Consider the following 20,166-nt stretch of genomic DNA (forward strand, 5'->3'; position numbering starts at 1 on the left):
TAATACGATTTCACCCAACTGTGAAAAATGTTATGTGGGTTGTTTGCTCTCATTTAGCTCTCAAAGTGCACAAGATTGATGCATTTTACTTAAAAATGTACATGTTTTCTCCCGGGATGCATGCCTCCGGACCCCCCTAGATGGTTTGGTTTGATGGTTTTAATTGTTAGTACCATATTAATAATTACTTTGATCTGGATCTCCTTTAAACTTAATGCTAACGGTAATCAAGGACAAGGACTATTTCATCATACATGATGCATCATAGCTTTTTGCATGCCAGTGGAGCCCCATGTTGTGCAGAATGTGCCCTTTTTATTTTTTTCGCCCCTGCCCTTCAAACTGTCTGAGTCCGCCACTGATAGTGAATTGAAGCCTACATAATTTCGACACATCTTCAGTTCATTAGTTTTAATTAAGTGCTGCAGACAGCAGACAGACAGTGCAACCTGTCGCTTCAGGTTTATTTTGAGTCGCTGTGTGGGTGGGGCTCTGACTCCGACCAATCAGAGGCGTTCTCACACAGGAACTTCCTGCTCCGGACGGACAGAGGAGCCTGCGAGCTGTTTTTTGTCAGCTGGTCACTGCGACTCCCAGCTACGTCAACTATCTAAGAAGACAACAACAAGTTTACTTGGGCCTCTAATTCCTTACAACGGATTTTAAAAATGAGTGACCCGAGGACTCGATATCCACGGCACGGAGTTGACAAACTTTAACAGGCAGTCTGCCTCTTCCAGGATCGCTGGCAAACCTAATGAAAGAGACAGTTTTATTGTCCTAGCTTGCTGGCTAACGTTAGCTATTTGTCTGGTGAGTTATCGAGAGATATGATGTCTTTTCAGCAGAAGTACCGTCGGCCACAGGCGTGCATTAAGCAGGAGCAGGATGACGACTCGGACGCAGAGGAGACTCACCTGGGTCCGAGGAGGTCCGACGGGCTGGAGTCTCAGATCATCCACAGCGGACACTTCATGGTGTCCTCGCCCCACAGCGAGCACCCTCCGAAGAAAGGCTACGACTTCGATACTGTCAACAAACAGACCTGTCAGACCTATCATTTTGGCAAGGCGAGCATGTCGCACTTCTCCATAGACGCTTCACTGACCAAACTCTTTGAGTGCATGACTCTTGCCTACAGGTATGTTATAACACACATGCAGCACCACCCTGTATTCACACGGAAACATTCACTTCCACTGCAGCTCTTCAATCCTGTGCAGAAAAGTCAGGCATGGGACACACTGGTGTAAAATTGCAATCACGAGTCCCCTCTTCATGCAACTTCCTGCTTGACCATTCACGACTGCGGTGAAGGAAGTTCTCCTAAAAGTACCATTACCACAGAGTGAAAATACTCCATCACAAGGGAAAGCCTTAAAAGTGAATGTAATGTATTACCATCAAAATTTAAAAAATAAATACATCTGCAGATAAAATGACCCATGACTGATATATGACGTTATTATATTACATTTATTATAGTAGTTGATCAACGTCGAGCCTTTTTTAACATATGTACCATGAGGTGGTTTTCTCCAGTTGTTCATCCCAAGAGGTGGGACTCCTTACTTCAAGAGGTTACACGATCAGGCCAGAAACATTTGGAAGAAATTTAATTGTGATGATTTGGATTCATAATAAAATTGCTGATATGATTCACAATGTAGGGAAATACATATTGTATATAGTTATTATTATTTATAATGTAATTTTATGCACATTTTGATTCAAACAAATGTTTCACCTACTGCGATTTGGAGTTTGCATTACAGATTATTGGAATTATTTATATATATAAATATTATTATTATTAGGACAATCTTAGTTCCCAATATAAGGGTGGCACTTCCTCTTAAAGGGCATAATGAGTCAAATCTGGGGCCGGCCATGAGATGAGTAATGGGGTATGAGAGAATAAGTTAAATATATATCCACACACATTTATGTTCATATCTGATTTTTGGTTAATTTAACATGTTTAGGCCCCAATTATGTATGCTAACATCACATAGACATCAGAAACCTGACTAGATACTGCTTTTCTTGAACCAAAAATCACTGGTTTTATCTCAAACAATGCATTCTACTTGATAAGTATTGTGTGTTTTGATTGTGAAGTCTTATTCTGAAAAGTAACCAGTCAAAAAGACTGAACTTTATACCCCTGAAAGGTATAAAGTGGCTTAACATGGAATTTACTTAAAGTAAAATACAATCATCTCAAACCTGTACTTCTGTACAGTACTTTTTACCCCCAGTGCTTTGCTGTGGTACTTTTTTGAGACATTAGGAGTGCTGAGGACATCATGAGCCAGAAGGAATGAGGAAAGACTTTGATCTTTCAGCGGTATAGGGCCAAAACTAGCTGCCAGGAAAGATTTGGCATGTGCTGCAAAAATTGCCACGCTTTGTGCAAGTCTTAAATCGTTGGACGGATCTGATATTGTTAGGTCTTTCATGACAGAAGAAACATTGTTTTGTTTTGATTGTGCAGATACACTGAACGACACAGCTCAAGACTTGTTTAGTCATTTTTTTCCCACATTATTTAATCTCTCAGGTTCTCCACACTCTAGCTGTCTCCCTATTGGCTGGTGAAACACACTATTATAAGTGCAGGGGAGGGACATCTTCAGTCTGAAACAGTTACCTCAACCTGAAAGGACGTGCTTGTTCTGAGTGCAAGTACAAAAGTTTAGCAGACTTTAGATTTCAGCGCATGGACTTTAGATCTGAGAGCACACAGGACATATTTGAGTGCGAGCGAAATGTTTTTGTCCAAGAATAAGAAACGTGAGCACAAGCATGTGATTTTTGAGTTCAAGCAAACATTTTTGAAAGAAAGCAGCAGAAATCTGAGTGTGAGCACAAAATGTGAGGAGCCGTTTCACTCAAAAGGAATAAAATCATGCTCTCAAACAGAAAATCTACGCTCTTGAATAAAGATAGGATATTTCTTCCATAAAAGTTGGATTAAAATGCATTCGATGTAAAGAAAATATTAAAATACAGGGCTCACGTTACCCGTGGTTCTCCGTTTGCAGCCGTAGTGTTACTGTTGCGCTGGTGCAGAGCCAGCTGCTCAGAGGATTCCCTCTGTCTTTGGAAATGGCACCAACTTGGATTCATCTGGGAGACTATTAATAGACCAGGAAAGCACTACTACCAGTTACTGTTCTGCTGTTGTCATTCATCCGAAAGGGAGAAGTGATGAGTATTTATGTCCCAGAGAGAGCCTTACTCACAATAAGTGCAATGGTGGATCTGCAAAGTTTTCCCCTTTAATAATGCTCTTTTTTATTTATTGCACCAAGTTTCTCATTAAAACAGCTTTCTATACTCTCAATGTCTCATACAGTGCTCACACAAAAAGTAAGCATACTAATGACAGCGAGAAAAGTCTGCACAGGAAGAACATACCGCAACAGGAGAGGAAGAATGGGAAAAGGGAAACTGTGAGCTAACCCCTTTTTGGATTTTGAATTTGGCAACACTTTCTATGGCGGCCATGTCTGTGATACTTTATAAACATACTTATATCTACTTATAGAACTGTACGATTGAAGTTTAAAGCACACATTGACAAACCGCATGCCCCAGCTTTATTGAGCTAAATTAGACGTTTAACTTTCACACCAGCATTCTTTAAAGCCACATTTTTTCAGTTAATTTTGGGGCAACTTGGCTGTTTATTATTGTCTGGTTGATTAGAAAAAATAAAATAAAATTGTTTACGGACTGCCCACAGCTCCAGTAATGTCACTGTGCTGTAACGATTCATTTCCCCTACTGTAGCCGTGCACAGTGACATGATTGTTTACATCTAATAGCGCCCGGTGTTTCCACTGTTTATTTGGCTCCTTGTCATTCTTACTTGAGCGTGACCTTGGCAGCGTCCTACTTGTTTGTCCTGCTTGCTTTATCTCTTGAAGTCTTTTCAGTACACTGCCAGTGTAGGTTAAAGTGACCTGCACCTTTTTTTTCTTCTTAAATAATTTGTTCACTCAGATTCTCAGTTTCCTGGGGCAACAGAAAAGTCTCCTTTCCGCGAGTGATTTTGTGTCAAATTAGGTTTTTTTATTTGTTAAAATCGAAATGTTTCTTCAGAGTCTGGTGTATTCAGGCCAGTCCATCAGTGAAACAGTCAGTCATCAGACGTGTTACTCCTGTTACCAAACACTGCTCTCTTACCTCGTACTGAGTGATGGATGCTGGCTCTGTGTTACAGCGAACAAGCGTCACTCTTAAGTTATTAAGGCTTGTAGTCAGGGTTAATGTCACGATCAGGTTCGTAAGGAGACATTTTAAAAGACTCTGACGGACAACATTTCTTCCTGCTGGTGTCAAGTTATTAGAGTCTGGCAGAAAGAATTGATTTTTTTAAAAATCACTTTGGTGTATTTGTGGGGTAAAGGATAGAGTGGGCAAGTCTGTCATCTTCTACAAGCAAAAATATCAGCATATCTGCTGGTAAGACAAAGGAGCGCACTATAATCTTTTAATTCTTTTTGACAATACGGATAGGATGATATACAAATGTAGCTTGTATCATGATAAACCACACAATTATTTTATCAAGATAAATTTCCATTATCTGGATGATTGTGAAAATTGTCACAAGTGACATGAAAAAGCTGTCTGGCTCACCGACGAACAGTCCTATATTGATTTCCTGATTTATTTTGTATTACCACAAACCTTCTAACATTAGCACTGTCCAATTTTTCCACTGCGGTCTCTTGTGAATTGACTGCAGTGTACAACAGTTTTTCCTCTAACTCTGTTAGTTTGTCCACAAACCATAAGTAACAGCTCAATTAAAGTAAAATGTATTTAATTTAACAGAAAATCTCTTTCCACATTTGTTATATATTATTTTTTTAGTTACATTTTAGGAGTTTTAAGCATATTTTGATGATTATTGGGACAATATTATCATTTTTTTTACAATTATTTTGGCCAAATTCTCACATAGTCCCATGCCTACCTGAGGTTGAGCCATCGTCTTTGTTTTGGAGAATTTTTCGTGTCTCTAATCTATTAATTAACCGTAACTTATATGTCTTTTCAGTGGTAAGTTGGTATCTCCCAAATGGAAGAACTTCAAAGGTCTAAAACTGCTTTGGAGAGACAAGATCCGCCTCAACAACGCCATATGGAGAGCCTGGTATATGCAGTGTAAGAGTTGTATATTCATTTCTTATCCATGTAGAGTGTAGACTGTATGGTTTGGTGTTAAGTTTCAAGTGACTTGATTAAGATGTAGCATGTGTGAAGACATCAGGACCTGGTTAAAGAATCTGTTGTCAGAAACAGTGGCAAGACTCAGTGGCAAGACACATTTCAGCACATACTTTCCTTCCCAGGATCTAGGATGTCACAAACTTTATTTTTCCTTTCAGTTCACTTGCACATACAATATAACCTTATTTGCAACATTATCTTTAAAGTCATAAATTGTTACACTGTGGAACTGTGTTCTTTGTTTAAATGATTTGAAGATAAATATTGGTGCCGCTTGCAACTCGCTGCAGGAGTGTATCACTTTTGTTTACATACCTGAGCAGTTTTATGACAATGACTAATTGAACTCTTATTCATGTCTCAAAAATAAGTGGGTCAAAGGTTTTATTTTATCCACTTTAAGCAATGTGTGCTTTGTATGGATATTCTGAAAAAAGGGACTGTGTATTTAACCTGAGGGTGACTTTGAGGTTGCTTTTCTCCCTTTTAGATGTGGAGAAAAGGGAAAATCCTGTTTGTCACTTTGCAACTCCCCTAGATGGAAATATGGACCTGGACGTCCATCGCCATGCAGAGGTAAAGACAGGACAATGTTAACATCGTGTTGTGCACAACCAGCAATAAAGACTTCTTACACCCGGCACCTGGGGCCAACTGACCAACTAAAACCTGGTCTAAAGTCAATGGCGTAGAATTTCCTTTCATTTAAAGGACACATTAATCAGATTTCTAAGATGCGACTTCAACAAAGTATGCACACTGTGCTTGTTACAAACTCAAGCCCTTCATGGGCCAAAAGCGTCAGCCTGTAGCACGATAAAATAAAAAAGTTTTATTTCAGATTACATGAAAAACACAGCTATGGTTAATTTAGAGGATAACTACAACCCCTTTGTCTCTATATCGTTTAAATAATGCTTTTCGGGTTGTTTCTTGTCAAGGAAATCCTCTCATGGATAATTTTATGTTCACTCTCTCACACAACCACTTGTCATTTAGTTTATGTTTCCCTTGTCACTTCCTCTCTTTGTGCTGTGTGTTTGTTACGGTTCCCATCTCCCTCTTTCTTCTGCAGGGCATTGCCACAGAGGCGAAATGCTGGAAAAGAAGAATTGAAATTGTCATAAGAGAATACCACAAGTGGAGAACATACTTTAAGAAAAGGGTATTGTTCAGCTTTTTAAAAAAATAAGGCACACATATGCTTTTTTTTTAACTTGTTTGCTTGATTGGTCAGAAAAACATTAGTATTCACCTAATGTGGCACTCACTTCTCTTCTATAGTTACAGAAGCACAAAGATGATGATCTCTCAAGCTTGCTGAAGGTATGCAAAACTCCCATCACGCTTAACCCACCAAAGTGCTGTTAATGCAAACACAAACAAAATCTGTTCTATTATATCAACATCTGTTCAACCAGCTGTTGATATTAATGAAATGAATGCATGCTCACCAGTCACCCTCACATTATTATATGTTTTTATTAGATAATCTTTATAATGCAATTAAGGGTCTTTTGACAGCTTCATTTAAATTAGATTTTAATCTGCTCACAGACACAAATATATGTCTATATATAGGTAAGGAAATTATTTTTTTAGGACTGTAGTGCATGAAGTGTAGAGACAAAGTGTTGTTTATTATTTTAATGCCCATGCTTGCTGTACTAAACACTGCATGCTTGTGTGTCATTAACTGGCTTGGTGGTTGCATTTTAAACACTCAAAGGGACCAGAGGAGCAGTGGTCGCTGTTCGGGGAAGTGTCTCCAGACATGCTCCGTGTCTCCTTTTATCAGGATGAAGAGACTGCTGCACGGCGTGTGACTCGTAGGCTAAATGAAACACCCGCCCCTATGGAGATGGACCCCCTCTTTGACATGGATGTTCTGATGTCTGAGTTTTCAGACACGTTGTTCTCTACGCTGGCCTCCCACCAGCCCATAGCCTGGCCTAATCCGAGGGAGATTGGTGAGAAAATCATCCTAATCACGTTTATCATATTTTACTAATAATATAATTTATTTTGCTTACTGTTGGCACTGCTGGCATGCCGTCCCCCTACTCTCCCTACCTCTGCCTCTTTTCCCTCCACAGCTCATGCAGGAAACGCAGACATGATCCAACCAGGCCTCATCCCTTTACAACCCAACCTAGACTTCATGGACTCCTTTGATCCACTGCAAGGTAGGAGTGAGGCACCAGCCATAGCTGCAGTAGTACTGCACACGCACTAATAGTGCACACTTTACAGGAATCAAGCGCACATATTTTAGTAGCTCTGCTCAAGCAGTTGGCTTAGCCTAACAAAAAAAGAGTAGTGTGGTTTTACTAACCTCTAGCTAACATAGAGACTCTTGTTCCAGACTTATTTCACAGCCTCCGTCAGCCCGCCTTCCCCTCTGTTTCACCCACTGCATCATCTGTAACCCCTCTACCCAGCAGCAGCTCTCAGTCACAGGTAAACACCAACCTAAGGCACCGTCCCTTAACACACACCACCATGATGAGTTTGTTCGAGGACTGCAATGATTTTCCTCAATTCTTTTTCTTTTTTGTTCTTTTGTTGGTTAATTTAGGAGAAATTCTGCCACATCTTCTACTATCTTTCTGTCTTAATGTAGTTAAACATGGGGAGAAAAAAATCTATGTAACATAATAATATTACTAAACTTTATTTACATAGCACTTTTCATACACGGCTTGCTCCTCAAACTCCTCAGTGTTAAACATATCTTCCTTAGAGAATCAAACACTCATTCAAACTTTTACTAAATATTTTCTGTTTTGAGTATTTCTGTGGTAATCCTCAAAGTATTGTTATCACAATGTGAGATTTTAGAGGGATGTTTGATCATTTTCATCAGTTTTGAGTGGTCAAAAGTGATTTCATGTCCTTTATTTGCTCTAGTTGAAACGCTGGAAAATGCTTACACTTTGCACCTACCAGAGCAGGGTAAATAAAGACAAATATAAATGCATCTAGTTTGTTTCAAATATGTAGTCTCTTGTCTGTCCTCTACCATCCCCTCCCATTAAAAGTGCCATTAAGAAAAAGTAAATTTCTTTCATGCAGCTTTGTTGCATTTGGGAAAATTGTGAAAAGTGTCAATATTGAGCATCCAGAAAAGTCAGTAATTAATTTATATTTGAATGAATAATTAATCCAGCACTAAGACCATCATTCCTGGTGAATGAATTAACCTTTATAAAAAGGTTTAGAGTGTGCAGTAAGGCTTTTACTTTCATAATCTTCATCACCATAATCTGTAGCCAAGTGGCCGTAGGTGTACTATCATGTTTTTAACCAGTTCTTTCATAATCTTAAACAGCACAAAAGAGAAGATTAACAGCTACATGTGTGTATCTTTTGTGTCATATTGCACCAGAAAAGAGGACTAAGTGTTCCTGTTCCTTTGTCATTCCTTGGCAGGCCCAGTTAATGTCCTCCATGCTCACAACCAACCACATCTCCCCTCCTGGCCCCCTGCCCGTCCCCTCTCCCATGGCCAGTCAAACCAGTCGACCAGGTGCTGCCTATGTACCGAACTACATGCCTCTGTTTTCTGGGCAGGTGGCGCCCAGTGGTCAAGCAGTAGTTTCCTCAGTCTCCCATGATCCTCTGGTGCAGTGCCTTCCAGGTCAGGACCTGGTTCCCTCACCGCTGGACAACACCTCAGCGTTGGATGAGACTGTATCGCCGTCTGTGATTACACACACGGCCTCCTCTACTGTCACTCCCAGCGACGCAACCACCACCTTCAGCCACGCCTCAGAGTACAGCTCCATATCCACACAACCTCCAGCTCCGACCTCCCAGCTCCAGCCCTTGGCTCCATTACCTGCCACTCCTGTCCAGCACCCTCAGACTTTTGCCCTGCCTCGCCCCTTTCAGTCATCCAGTGCCAACAAAAACCTCCCTGTGCAAAGGATTGCTCCTGCTAACAGCCTCCCACCCTCCCACCTCATCCTCGCAGGTCTGTTGTTTCTGATCTCAAGATCAAGCTATTGGTTCTGCATTTAGAGAAACTGTGGATTTTAGCTTCTATTTTTCCAATTATGATTTTTTATTGTTTCCTACACAGACATCCAAAAAGCCAAACAGCAGGTACAAATAAAAAAGCTACCATAAAGTTGAAATTAGAAATAGAACAAGTGAAACAATAATAACTCAAAGGGCACTCCTCCACCAAGGCTCGCCCTGTCTCACAATTTTTATTGTTCCAACTTGAGGTGGCATTTCCCAGTCATCAATCATTTTTCCAATTATTCTGACATCACATGAATGCAGCATAAATTCCTTTCTCACAATGTTAATGAAATTGATATATAGACATGTAAACAGCCAAGTTAATACGGGGGGGAGTGTTTTCTCCTGAACGTGGTGTAGTGGAGGCTTAGTTTTAAATCATGAATACATCAGACTTTTCGTTGTTTCCCAGATCTGTGTAAATATAGGTCCCAGATTTCTGTTTAGGTGTCCATGTTCCAATTTATTTTGTCCTTTAATGTTGTTGATCTCTGTGGAGCTGTGTCACTTCAACTCAATGACACAAGATGGCGCTAAAGCCTTTTCGTTCAGTCATATTGATTTATAATATGTTTTGTATGCATATCCGAGTCACAGTAGCTTGAATGGTGCTGATACTGTCTTTTGGTAAGCACAGAAGAAGAATATCTCCTGGCAGATGCTTTTGAAACTGTACTGATATTTGGGATCTCACATAATGTCAGCTGGGATTGGGTCTCCGGAGTTTGTAAAAACAATTTAGGGCAAAAAATTAATCAATCTATGTATTTCTATTTGGATAAATTGTGAAAAATAATGTCTCTTTTTTTTTCGCAATTTTTCAGTATTTTAGAACCAAAAAACTGATAATATAATTCTCTTTTATAGTTTAAAGCTAATATTAGGCTAATGATATCAACAACAATCAACCCCCATGCCCCTTGCTTTCATTTTAATCCAACAGCTCATTTTTGTACAATTCTGTTTCAAGATACTAAATTGTGCAATTTATTAATTTTCTGCACAATTAGAAAAGTCACTGAGAAAAAAGGCAGGAGGGACCCATATAACATGTTAAAGATGATGTCTGGATGTTCACCTATGCATGCACCTTAAGCTAGCACTGCAGCGGCTTACTGTCAATGTTCATTTTCTCAGCCCCTTTCCCAGGTCATGCCAATGCTGTAATTGTTACACCGACTCCTCTGAAAGCAGAAGTGGTCCATAATGCTGGAGTAGTCATCACTCCTCAACTTGCAGGGGTATGTTTTCAGTGCTTATGCCACAGTTGGTCTTGAAATGAGTTACAGATGAAAAATGACAACTGCTACATTTACATGTCTTTATTCATTTTTGCTTTGATGTGTATAATTAAAAAACAGCTTTACTAGTCTTAAACTCAGGTGACCAGTTACATTGTAAAGAAAGTTTATATTTTATTCCAGTGCTTCTTGGTCTTGTACCGATTAAAAAAAAAAAATCTTGTCCATTTGTTCTCTTTTCATGTATCTTAGGCTCCTGGATTTCACGTCGTGTCTCAGACAAAGAAGTCTCCCCAGCCGATTGCCCCCAAAGAAAAGTCTTTTTCTGCCAGCCGCAAAAATCAGAAAGCTTCCTCCAGTGTCGGTGAGACTTCGCCCTCCCCAGAAAGCACATAAGATCTCCAAAACGCAACTTGTTACAAGTTTGTTGTGTTTTTTTTTCTTGCCAGTCCACAGTCAGCCAGGATCAGGTCAACAATCGCCATGTGGATTAGATCAAGTTCCCAGTCCCCAGTCACTGATCAGCAGCAGCAGTACATCTCTGGTGAAAAATGAACAAAATCAGGTTTGTGTGTGTTTAAGTTTCTGGTAGTGGCATTGTGACATTTTTGTGTGGATATTGTTATTTTAATGACATATTGACCTCTCACAGGCTTGGGCAATTCTTGAATTATTTTTTAAAGTTAAAATTAAATGTCCTTTTGCTTATAAAAGGAAATCCATGAATCTCAGTGCTAAAAATTAAGTAAGACCGACTGAATTTAAAGCCCTGGCAAATCTACAGTAACACAGTATGATTTTCCCTTTTCCTCTGTAATATCTTACACAATCTCAGTAAGCCTCTGTGTAATATTTCCACTGCTGTTGTGTGACAGAGCCGGAGGACAACACACGTATCAGCGGAGCAAAAGAGACGATCAAACATCAACATTGGCTTTAAAACTCTCTGCAACCTGGTTCCCACACTAAAGTCCCAATTAAATGTAAGTCTGTGTACCTGCTTGTCTTCATAAAACATCCATAATAGTTTCAGGATGACACTTTTTTTGGCCCTGTTTGTGGAAAGATATATATTTCTAAATATTTAATGAGCTTTTCCCCTTCCTACTATATCTGTTAACTTTTTAGATCAGTAATGCAGTCACATTGCAGAAGACAGTGGATCACATTGGGAAGCTCCAGCAGGAGAGGCAGCAGATGCAGGAAGAGATCAAGAGACTACGAGAGGAGATCGAGGAGCTCAACACCTCCATTAAGTATGTTAAAACATCCTATGTGCAACACCCCTCGTCTGATCAACGAAAGCTGCACTGACGCTCACACTTTAACTCTCTCGTTACTGTTGCAGCTCATGTCAGGAGCAGCTGCCTGCCACAGGGGTGCCCATCAGGCGGCAGTGCTTTGACCACATGCAAGAAAAGTTCGCTGAATATGTGAAGAGCCGAACTCTTCAGAACTGGAAGTTCTGGATTGTATCCTTCAATCAAAGAGCTCCAACACTGTTTGAAGTTTATTTAATAACACAGAGTATGGTGTAAGCATTTTGATTTTTCAGACCAGACTGATACTCGTAGTCTGTATTTACAAGAACAAAAGTTTATCATCTTGAAAGTAAAATATAGTCTATATGACATATTTTTAATTGAAAACTGTAAAAAGAATGAGAACATTATCACATTCTGAACAACGTTTGGAGTCTGGGTTGTAAAAACACTTTGAAATCTTTTCATCGCTCTTGAGGGAAACTAAGCTACTGTAAGTCCAGTTTCTTTACTCAGTGGCAACAGTTTATTCAGTTAAAACAGTGCCTGGAGGGTTTAAAATATGAAGAAAAATAACCAAAAATGACTGTGAGTAGTTGTAATGTATTTTAGAAGATAAAATGCTTTGTTGTTATCAATCAAATACAGTAGCAGCACCTACCCCTCCTTACCTTAATTCCCTCTGACAGAGCTCCTTAAGTTTACAGTGAATCAATTATGCAAAGACAAAACAGAAAGTACAGCCCTGAGAGACAAGCGAGAATTATCTAATTATCTTTAGATAATACTTCACAAGAATTTATTGTCACTTGCCTCTCCGGGCTTTGGTAAGAAACTGCAATTGGATGACTCATTTTATTTCTAAACATTTATCTTTACCAAGAAACTGCAGCATACATATCAGGTTCTGCAGCCAACAAATGGAAACATGAAGTAGTGGAAGCTAGTTGTGCTAGTTTGAATTGCATTCACTCTGCATTTTTATGTAGTATAATTGATCCTTGACCTTCATCCATTGTAGTTTAGCATCATTATTAAGCCTCTCTTTGAGTCGTTTAACGGGATGGTGTCGACTGCAAGCAGGGCAGAGCTGTGTCAGACCACGCTGCAATGGCTCGATCGTCACTGCTCCCTTCCTGTGCTCAGACCCAGTAAGTAATTTCTCGTAGATGTCCAACAGAGACAAACACAGAGAAAGGTTCAGCAGTTGTGGATCATTTACAGCTGAGCAAGGATTTCCTCTCTGCTGCAAAGTGCTTGATCACCACTCTGTGTAATCAATTATTTAAGCTTTAACACCTCTTATCTGTCACAATCTCTGTTTGTTTCATGCACTAATCAACGAACCATGACTGTGACAGGAAATTTAACAGTTCAACAATTTTTTTTTGATCTGTGAAATCGTTCGTCTTCAATCACATCTCATCGCAATCTATCCGAAACGGCGATGAGCTCACTTTCCAATATATTTTTTTTCACCTCCCACTTGGTCAAAATAACCAGCTTTTATCCCTGACTCAGTCTGACTATGACACTTGGTGGATCTGACTACATAACGTGACGTCAAAAGATTTCTATCATTACAGTTTCGGTGGTAGCAGCTCGCTGGAGGCCTGGCCTGCAGCGTGGCACAAAGCCGCAAAGTATTAAGAGGGTTATTGCTTCAGTTGACAACAACATGTCTACGATAGGCCAGTAAGGTAGTATAAATCGGTCAGGCTTTAGGTGTAACCACAAAATATAACATTGAAAATTAAATTCTCTAAAGAAAAATCTCCTGCTTCCTTTTAAGTGGTTACGGTAGTGCTCACTGCCAACATTTTTCTGTGAAAATGTAACCTTTCAGTTTATGTGGCACATATAATTATGTCTGATTGAGCTGCCATATAATAACCTGTTTTGAAAATTGTGATTCACACTCTGTAAAGATACATAGCACGACAGATAGACTCACAATGCTGTGTTTACCAGACAGGTATATGGTTTATTAAAATGTGGCTTCATGTATTTCAGTGGTGCTGAGTACACTTCGCCAGCTGAGCACAACCACGTCCATTCTCAGCGATCCATCCCTGCTGCCTGAAGAAGCCATCAAGGCCGTCACACACGCAGATGTGCAGCTTGGCTGTCAGAGGAGGTGAGGAGACCTGAAAGCCACCTGAACCTTTTAACAGCAATCATCAAAATGACATATCACTAGTTTACCTTTTATAGCCATACAGCGAGGTCATCACATCTTCCACAGATGCACGACTTCCATGAATAATGAGTGCGGCTTACTTTTGCTCTGTATGTACGACGGTCATGCATTTTTACTGTTGTACATTGGTTCTTGGGAATGATGCACACAGGGAGCCGCAACATTTGACATTTATAGCAGCTGTGCAAAAATGGCTTTTACCTTTTTATTATGTTCAAATGACAGCAACTATGACTTCCTTTACTAAAGGTGATGATCTTCTAAATACTTTATTGGAAGGTGGTACTGTTTTTTTTTGCTTTCTGAACAACGATATATATTTAAATTTAAATTGCTTTTGTAATTCAAAGACACAACATTGTGTTAAAAAAGGGAAATATTGAGTGATTGTTCATTTTGTGTTCTGTGTAGTGTATGGATTGGATGCTTTTTTCACAAGATTTTTTACGTCCTACCCTCCTTGAACATCACACTGTAGAGGATCGCCTGAAACTTCAGTTATAGGGTTTGTCAGTGCTTAATTAGCTCAACAGGCTAGGAGCTTTATAATTGTCTTTTTGATCCCCCGTTCATTCAGGTGAATGTTATTTTGCCAGTTAACAATGGCAGATTCTTGGTATATTTCCATCTATGCTGATGATCTCCCTTCATACTTTGCTGGCTAAACAGGATATTAAGTACATTGGGATTTTACTGGGCAGGTCACAGCATTATGGAGCAATATTACTTATAGCCCTCATAGGGAGCATATCTGAATTAGCAGTACAGATTATATATAGAGTATATTCTCATGTACAGTGTTACAGAATCTTAGCTTAATGCACAGTAGTTGTAGAGGTCTTTGTTGGTCACTCAGGGCTGCGCTGGTCAGCGTTATTACTTTACTATTCAGCTATGAACAAACCAGTCAGGGTCTTTCTCAGCAGGAAAACATGTCTGTATGAGCTCACCGGTTATATCACATGCTTTAATTTTGGTCTCATAGTTACAGTAATTTGCTTTAAAGGGACAGTTCACCACAAAATCAAAACATGTTTTCCCTTTTACTTGTAGTGCTTTTTATCAGTCTAGATTGTTTTGGTGTGAGTTGCACAGTTGAAGATCAGCTGTAGAAATGTCTTACCTTCTACCGAGTATAATGGAACTAGATGGTACTCAGCTTGTGGTGCTCAGAGCTAGATTTGAGAAACTCAAGTGATGTCTCTCTCCGGAAATCATCACCCAGTTACTCAAAATAATCCACTGATCAGCAGTTGTTGTTTTCAGTTTTCAGCAGTTTCATTGTATTAGAAAGAAAACAGTTCCAACATGAAACTACTCACTGCTCACAACAAGATCTGTGGATTATGTTGAGCAACTGATTCATGATTTCTAGAAGGAGACCAGGGATGGGAATTGATAAGACTTTATTGATACATGTGCCATTATGTATTTCGCTTATCGGTCCGATTCTTTATCAATTTCCTTATTTATTATTTGTGGTCAATTTTATGTGTGGAAAAAAGTAGGCCTACACAGGTTTTCAGCCTCAGTGCAACTGTTTTATTATTTCTAAACATAGTGTTGATAAAATTAGCATTTGTTTCCATTCAGGTTTTCATAGTCAAGGAAAAAAGTCAGCTTGAGCCTCCCTGAGTTCTGTTTATGTTATTATAACAGGATATTCAAGCAGAGGCACTCAGGTGTCAAATACATGCAATTTCTGAAATGTAAGCTTTTTGCTAGTGTTTTAACCCTTACTTCAAATAGTTATATATAGACATTACAAGCAGCACTGTTGTCTTCTTTCTTTGTGAAATGAAGAAGCTTTGGACCGTTTCTTCCTCTCAATGACTCCTTGTTGCAGGCATCAGTAAAAGAAATTGTTAAGCTTGAAAACTTTCAATTGCAATGGAACAGACACTTTAGAAAAGTTCTCAACTGAAATTGGTTCTCGATTCCCATTACTAAAAGAGTTTTTCAAATTTATTTTTTTTGGCGCTTTAAGCACCAAAGTGCCATCTGGTCCCATAGTGTTTGAGAGAAGGCAGACCTTTCTGCGGATGATATATCCAACCACTCGTCAACTGACAACAAAATGATGTAGATGGATGAAAAATAGCACTACAGCTAAAAGAAAAATGATGTGTTTTTGATTTTGTGGTGAACTGTGGGAGAAAATGGCATTTAAAAAGACACATCACACAGAAACAGATAAAAAGCCATATCAAAGACTAGTTTATCCGTCAATTCAGCTAATTTTTTTGTTACTGACATCATATTTGACAGAGCGCTCTGTCTGAGCCTTACAGTGAAATAAAGTGCTCTTAGTCATGACTTCTGCAGGCTAATTAGTCCTTTTTGTGGTTTAGCACTCCTCAGGCAGACGTTGATTTTGTGACTTGTGTTTTTATTTTATCTGCTGCAGAACAACACTGTTTACTCTGATTTTTATGGTAGCAAATGGCACCACTGAGATGAGATCTTATTTGATGAATGTGCAGCTTTTTGTGTGTTTTATTGTTGATTGAAGATGTGTTTTAATGGGCAATTTCACTTTTTTACAAGATGATATAGTGTCGATGTACAGGTTGCTCAATCTGCAATAAGACAGGTAAGCAGTCATCAAAATTCAACACATTTGCAGTGATGCAAATCATATCATATAGGCCTATTTAACTTATGACAGAAAGCCCTTAATGTTCCACTGCAGCTTGGCATTTGCATGGCCATTTTATTGGATTGTTTTCCCTCTCTCTTATCCTATGATTTCAACAATTTTGTCAGTTGGATTTTGTTTGCAGTTTCTGTGAGGAGGGGTTTGTACATGATAATGTAAAGTATGTAACTGCAGATTGGATCTGCCCACGTTGGTTCTACCCAAATTTAGTGTTGTATTTGTTTTAAGAAGTAAAGATATTTTACTATGTGCTGCATCTGAGTGTTTTTCTTTATTTTGTTCTCTTCCAAAGTTCCAAAATTTCCTCATGCAACAAGTTTTAAGATACCTTAAATGATTTTGAAAAACAATAAAAAGCAAAAATGATGCAAATCTTGACTTTATTTTCAATGAATGTTGCTGTGATTTCAATAAATATTACTTACTTACTATTATCAGATACTGATAATTAGAAAAAAACAACAACATTAGATACTTTCTTATAAATATATATAAATATATAAATACCAATATCTTCCAATAATTTAAAGTAAAATAAATAGGCCAACATTGTGAACTCAGACTTTGCTTAGCTGAGCCGCTGGTCCAGGAGCTCCAGCAGACATTTGACAAAAATAAAACGGTCCATCTCCTGATCAAAGGTGGGTAGACTGCAGTTCTGTTGGGCCGCCTGGTTGTTCATCAGCCGCTCTACATGCTCAGTTTGCTGGCTGATTTTCTGCAGCTCAGACAGCTGCGGGGTCAGCTTGTACATTTTCAGCATGTAGCAGCGGAAGAGGGAGAGCTGCTGAGCGGTGAGGGACTGCTGCTGCTTCAGCCCGTCCAGCTGCCCGCTGTACGTGGAGAAGCAGGAGATGTTGGGAAGCAGTCCTGGTGCAGCCTGCAGGAGATGGACATGGTCAGTAAGTATCCCTGTAACAGTGGTGGAAAAGTATCCAGATTCCCTAATTAAATAAAAGTACTAATACCACACTGTGAAATTACTCCACTACAGATAAAAGTACAAAAGTATCAGCATCGAAATGTAGTCAAAGAATCAAAAGTAAAAGTACTACTATAAATGCATTTATGTAAGCAGCGTTTTAATTTTTCTCAAGTTAGGGCTCATTTTAACTACTTAAAATACTATAATGAGGTTACATTTTTTAAATGTCTAATCACTCGTAATGCAGAAATGTCCACACTCAGATTGTTATATATATTCTAAATATGTTATTGGATAATTATTATTATTATTGATTATTGATCATTTTTGTAAGTAGCGTTGGAATTTTCTCAAGATAAGGCTCATTTAACTACTTAATATGCTGACCTGACCTGAAAAGTAACAAAAGCTGGCAGCTAAATGTAGTGAGGTTTAAAAAGTACAATATTTACCTCAAAATGGACTGGAGTGGAAGTATACAGTTACATAAATTCAAATATTCAAGTAAAGTACAAGCACCTCAAAATTGTACTTAAGTAGTACTTGACTAAACGCTCAGGGTAACTATTTACTCAAGTGGTGCTCGTTCAGTTAAGAGTGGAGAGATGCAAACTCTCCTGCAAGTGAACATCAACATGAGCTGAATTAGCAAGCACATTTAAATTAAGCATAAAAGAGCTTACCAGTTCGTTCAGAGCGGTCCGTATATCACCCCGCATCTCCTGGAAGGTGTCGTTCACAGCCTCGGTTTTATTGTCGCTTCCAATAGGTCCAATAGGTCCGCAGGCTGCTTGTGTGATGAGCAGCCACAGGAAGGTGATGACTGCAGCAGTGACATGACAGCACACAGGAGGTTAATTAGATTTGAACACACGCACATCTGCAGACAAGAGTTTTAGTGTTGTGCAACTTCACAAGTTCTCAAGATTAAAAAGAGATTCTGCTTACCAGCACGATAGTCCATGACAGCAGGAGGTTTGAGATAACAGCAGGCTTTCTGGTGTGAAACTTTGTATGATCCATCTTTGAATCGATGACCACTTTTATTGGGACTCTTTAGATAAAAATCAACTAAATAATAGTTTCCCTTGCGTACGAGCGGTCACAGGGAAATGTCAGGATTTAACTTTCTGGGAGTTCCCTCAAATGAAGCTCTGTCTCGGAAAAGCCTACACATCCAGTAATGTACCCACAGTCTAACAGTACGATTAAATCTTAGGTGTGAAAATTTACAACACTGTTTATTCATTAGATGTTTTTATCTTTACAAGTGAAAAATGACTGTTATCACGTCACCAAGTGTGTATGTGTTGTTGTTTTTTGGAAGTAGTAATATCCTATTACTAATAGGCTACACATGGGCAGGAAGATGATCAAGTGAACGTGATATACAGCGGCGGCTTCACGTTGTCTGATGGTCAGGGGCAGAAAAAAAGAAAAAGGGCAAAAACGCAAGTTTTTCGCATATAGGGCAGCCAAATGTAGTGGATTACAATGTGCAATATATGCCTCAAAATTTAGTGGAGTAAAATTATAAAGTTACATTAAATGGAAATATTCAAGTACAGGTAGGCCTACCTCAAAATAGTACATAAATACAGTACCTGGGTAAATATATTAAGTTACATTCCATCATGCATGCAGCTTAAGTTTAATTAGTGACTCTAAACGGCCCATAGGAGTGAATGAGAGCATGAACGGTTGTCTGTCTCTATTGATAGTCTGCCAAGCTGTCAGTTGTTAAGGATAATAAATAAATTCATTTAAATATGAATATTTGTAAATGTGCCTTCACTCCCTCAAGGATGCATCCAATTATTCAAATCAGCTTCTGTTTAAATATCCTTGGCAGGCCTCCTTCAAGGTCAGCATGTATGTATGAGGCAAAGGTGTGTGTGTGTGTGTGTGTGTGTGTGTGTGTGTGTGTGTGTGTGTGTGTGTGTGTGTGTGCATTTCCTGCCTGATTATACTGATGTTAGGTTACACCACAAAGGCACATTCTGTCATCCCAATTCCAAAAAAGTTGGTTTGGAGTCGGGGTTGTAAAAGTTTGTGATAAAGAAGAATTCGTAAATTGTCATGATGTCAACAGTGAAACAAATACTTAACCAAAGGAAGAGATTGTTGGTTTGATTATTGAGTCTTGTCTTGAGTCTTTTATTATTGCCAACTTATTAACACAAGTAATCCAGTGCATTATCCAGTCAAAATGGAGCAGCACAAAACAACATTCCATATGAATTAAATTAGATTAAATTAAATTAAGTACTAGAAATCATAAATAAACACAGAAAACCTTAAATAAATGAATAAATAGATAAATAAATAAATAAATACATACATACATACATACCTACATACATACATACATACATACATACATAAATGAATAAATACATGTGCTGTCAATAAGTGTTTTCATCATTCTCAACGTTTCAGGCAGGTGATGGCGGTTTTTGTGAAGGTTTCCACCCATTGCTTGGTAAAGTGAATGATTTGTAAGCCATTTTCTTTCATAATGTAAATGTCTGAAATTGTGACATTTCTTTTGCATGGTTCCAGGACGATACTAGACTGATTAACAGCAAGGCCAAATTCTTTCA

At 38.8% G+C, this 20,166-nt stretch overlaps 1 protein-coding gene across 2 annotated transcripts; it reads left to right on the plus strand.

Annotated features, from left to right (window-relative positions):
- The first annotated feature begins 575 nt into the window (after nt 1-575).
- mlxip (MLX interacting protein) lies at nt 576-16,887 on the plus strand. 2 transcript variants are annotated; one of them, XM_059337111.1, is made up of 17 exons: nt 576-1,141; nt 5,075-5,181; nt 5,738-5,823; nt 6,323-6,412; nt 6,532-6,573; nt 6,977-7,217; nt 7,344-7,433; nt 7,613-7,707; nt 8,680-9,223; nt 10,414-10,517; nt 10,770-10,881; nt 10,967-11,082; nt 11,393-11,500; nt 11,646-11,773; nt 11,866-11,989; nt 12,801-12,930; nt 13,793-16,887. In XM_059337111.1, exons 1-17 carry the CDS (start codon nt 831-833, stop codon nt 13,918-13,920), a joined length of 2,556 nt encoding a protein of 851 aa, XP_059193094.1. In that variant the 5' UTR covers nt 576-830; the 3' UTR covers nt 13,921-16,887. The 2 variants fall into 2 exon arrangements, with proteins under 2 accessions (XP_059193094.1, XP_059193095.1); XM_059337112.1 differs by having other exon boundaries at nt 7,046-7,217.
- The last annotated feature ends 3,279 nt before the right edge of the window (nt 16,888-20,166 follow it).

This window comes from Centropristis striata, chromosome 7 (genome assembly GCF_030273125.1).
Source record: "Centropristis striata isolate RG_2023a ecotype Rhode Island chromosome 7, C.striata_1.0, whole genome shotgun sequence".
Taxonomy (NCBI): domain Eukaryota; kingdom Metazoa; phylum Chordata; class Actinopteri; order Perciformes; family Serranidae; genus Centropristis; species Centropristis striata.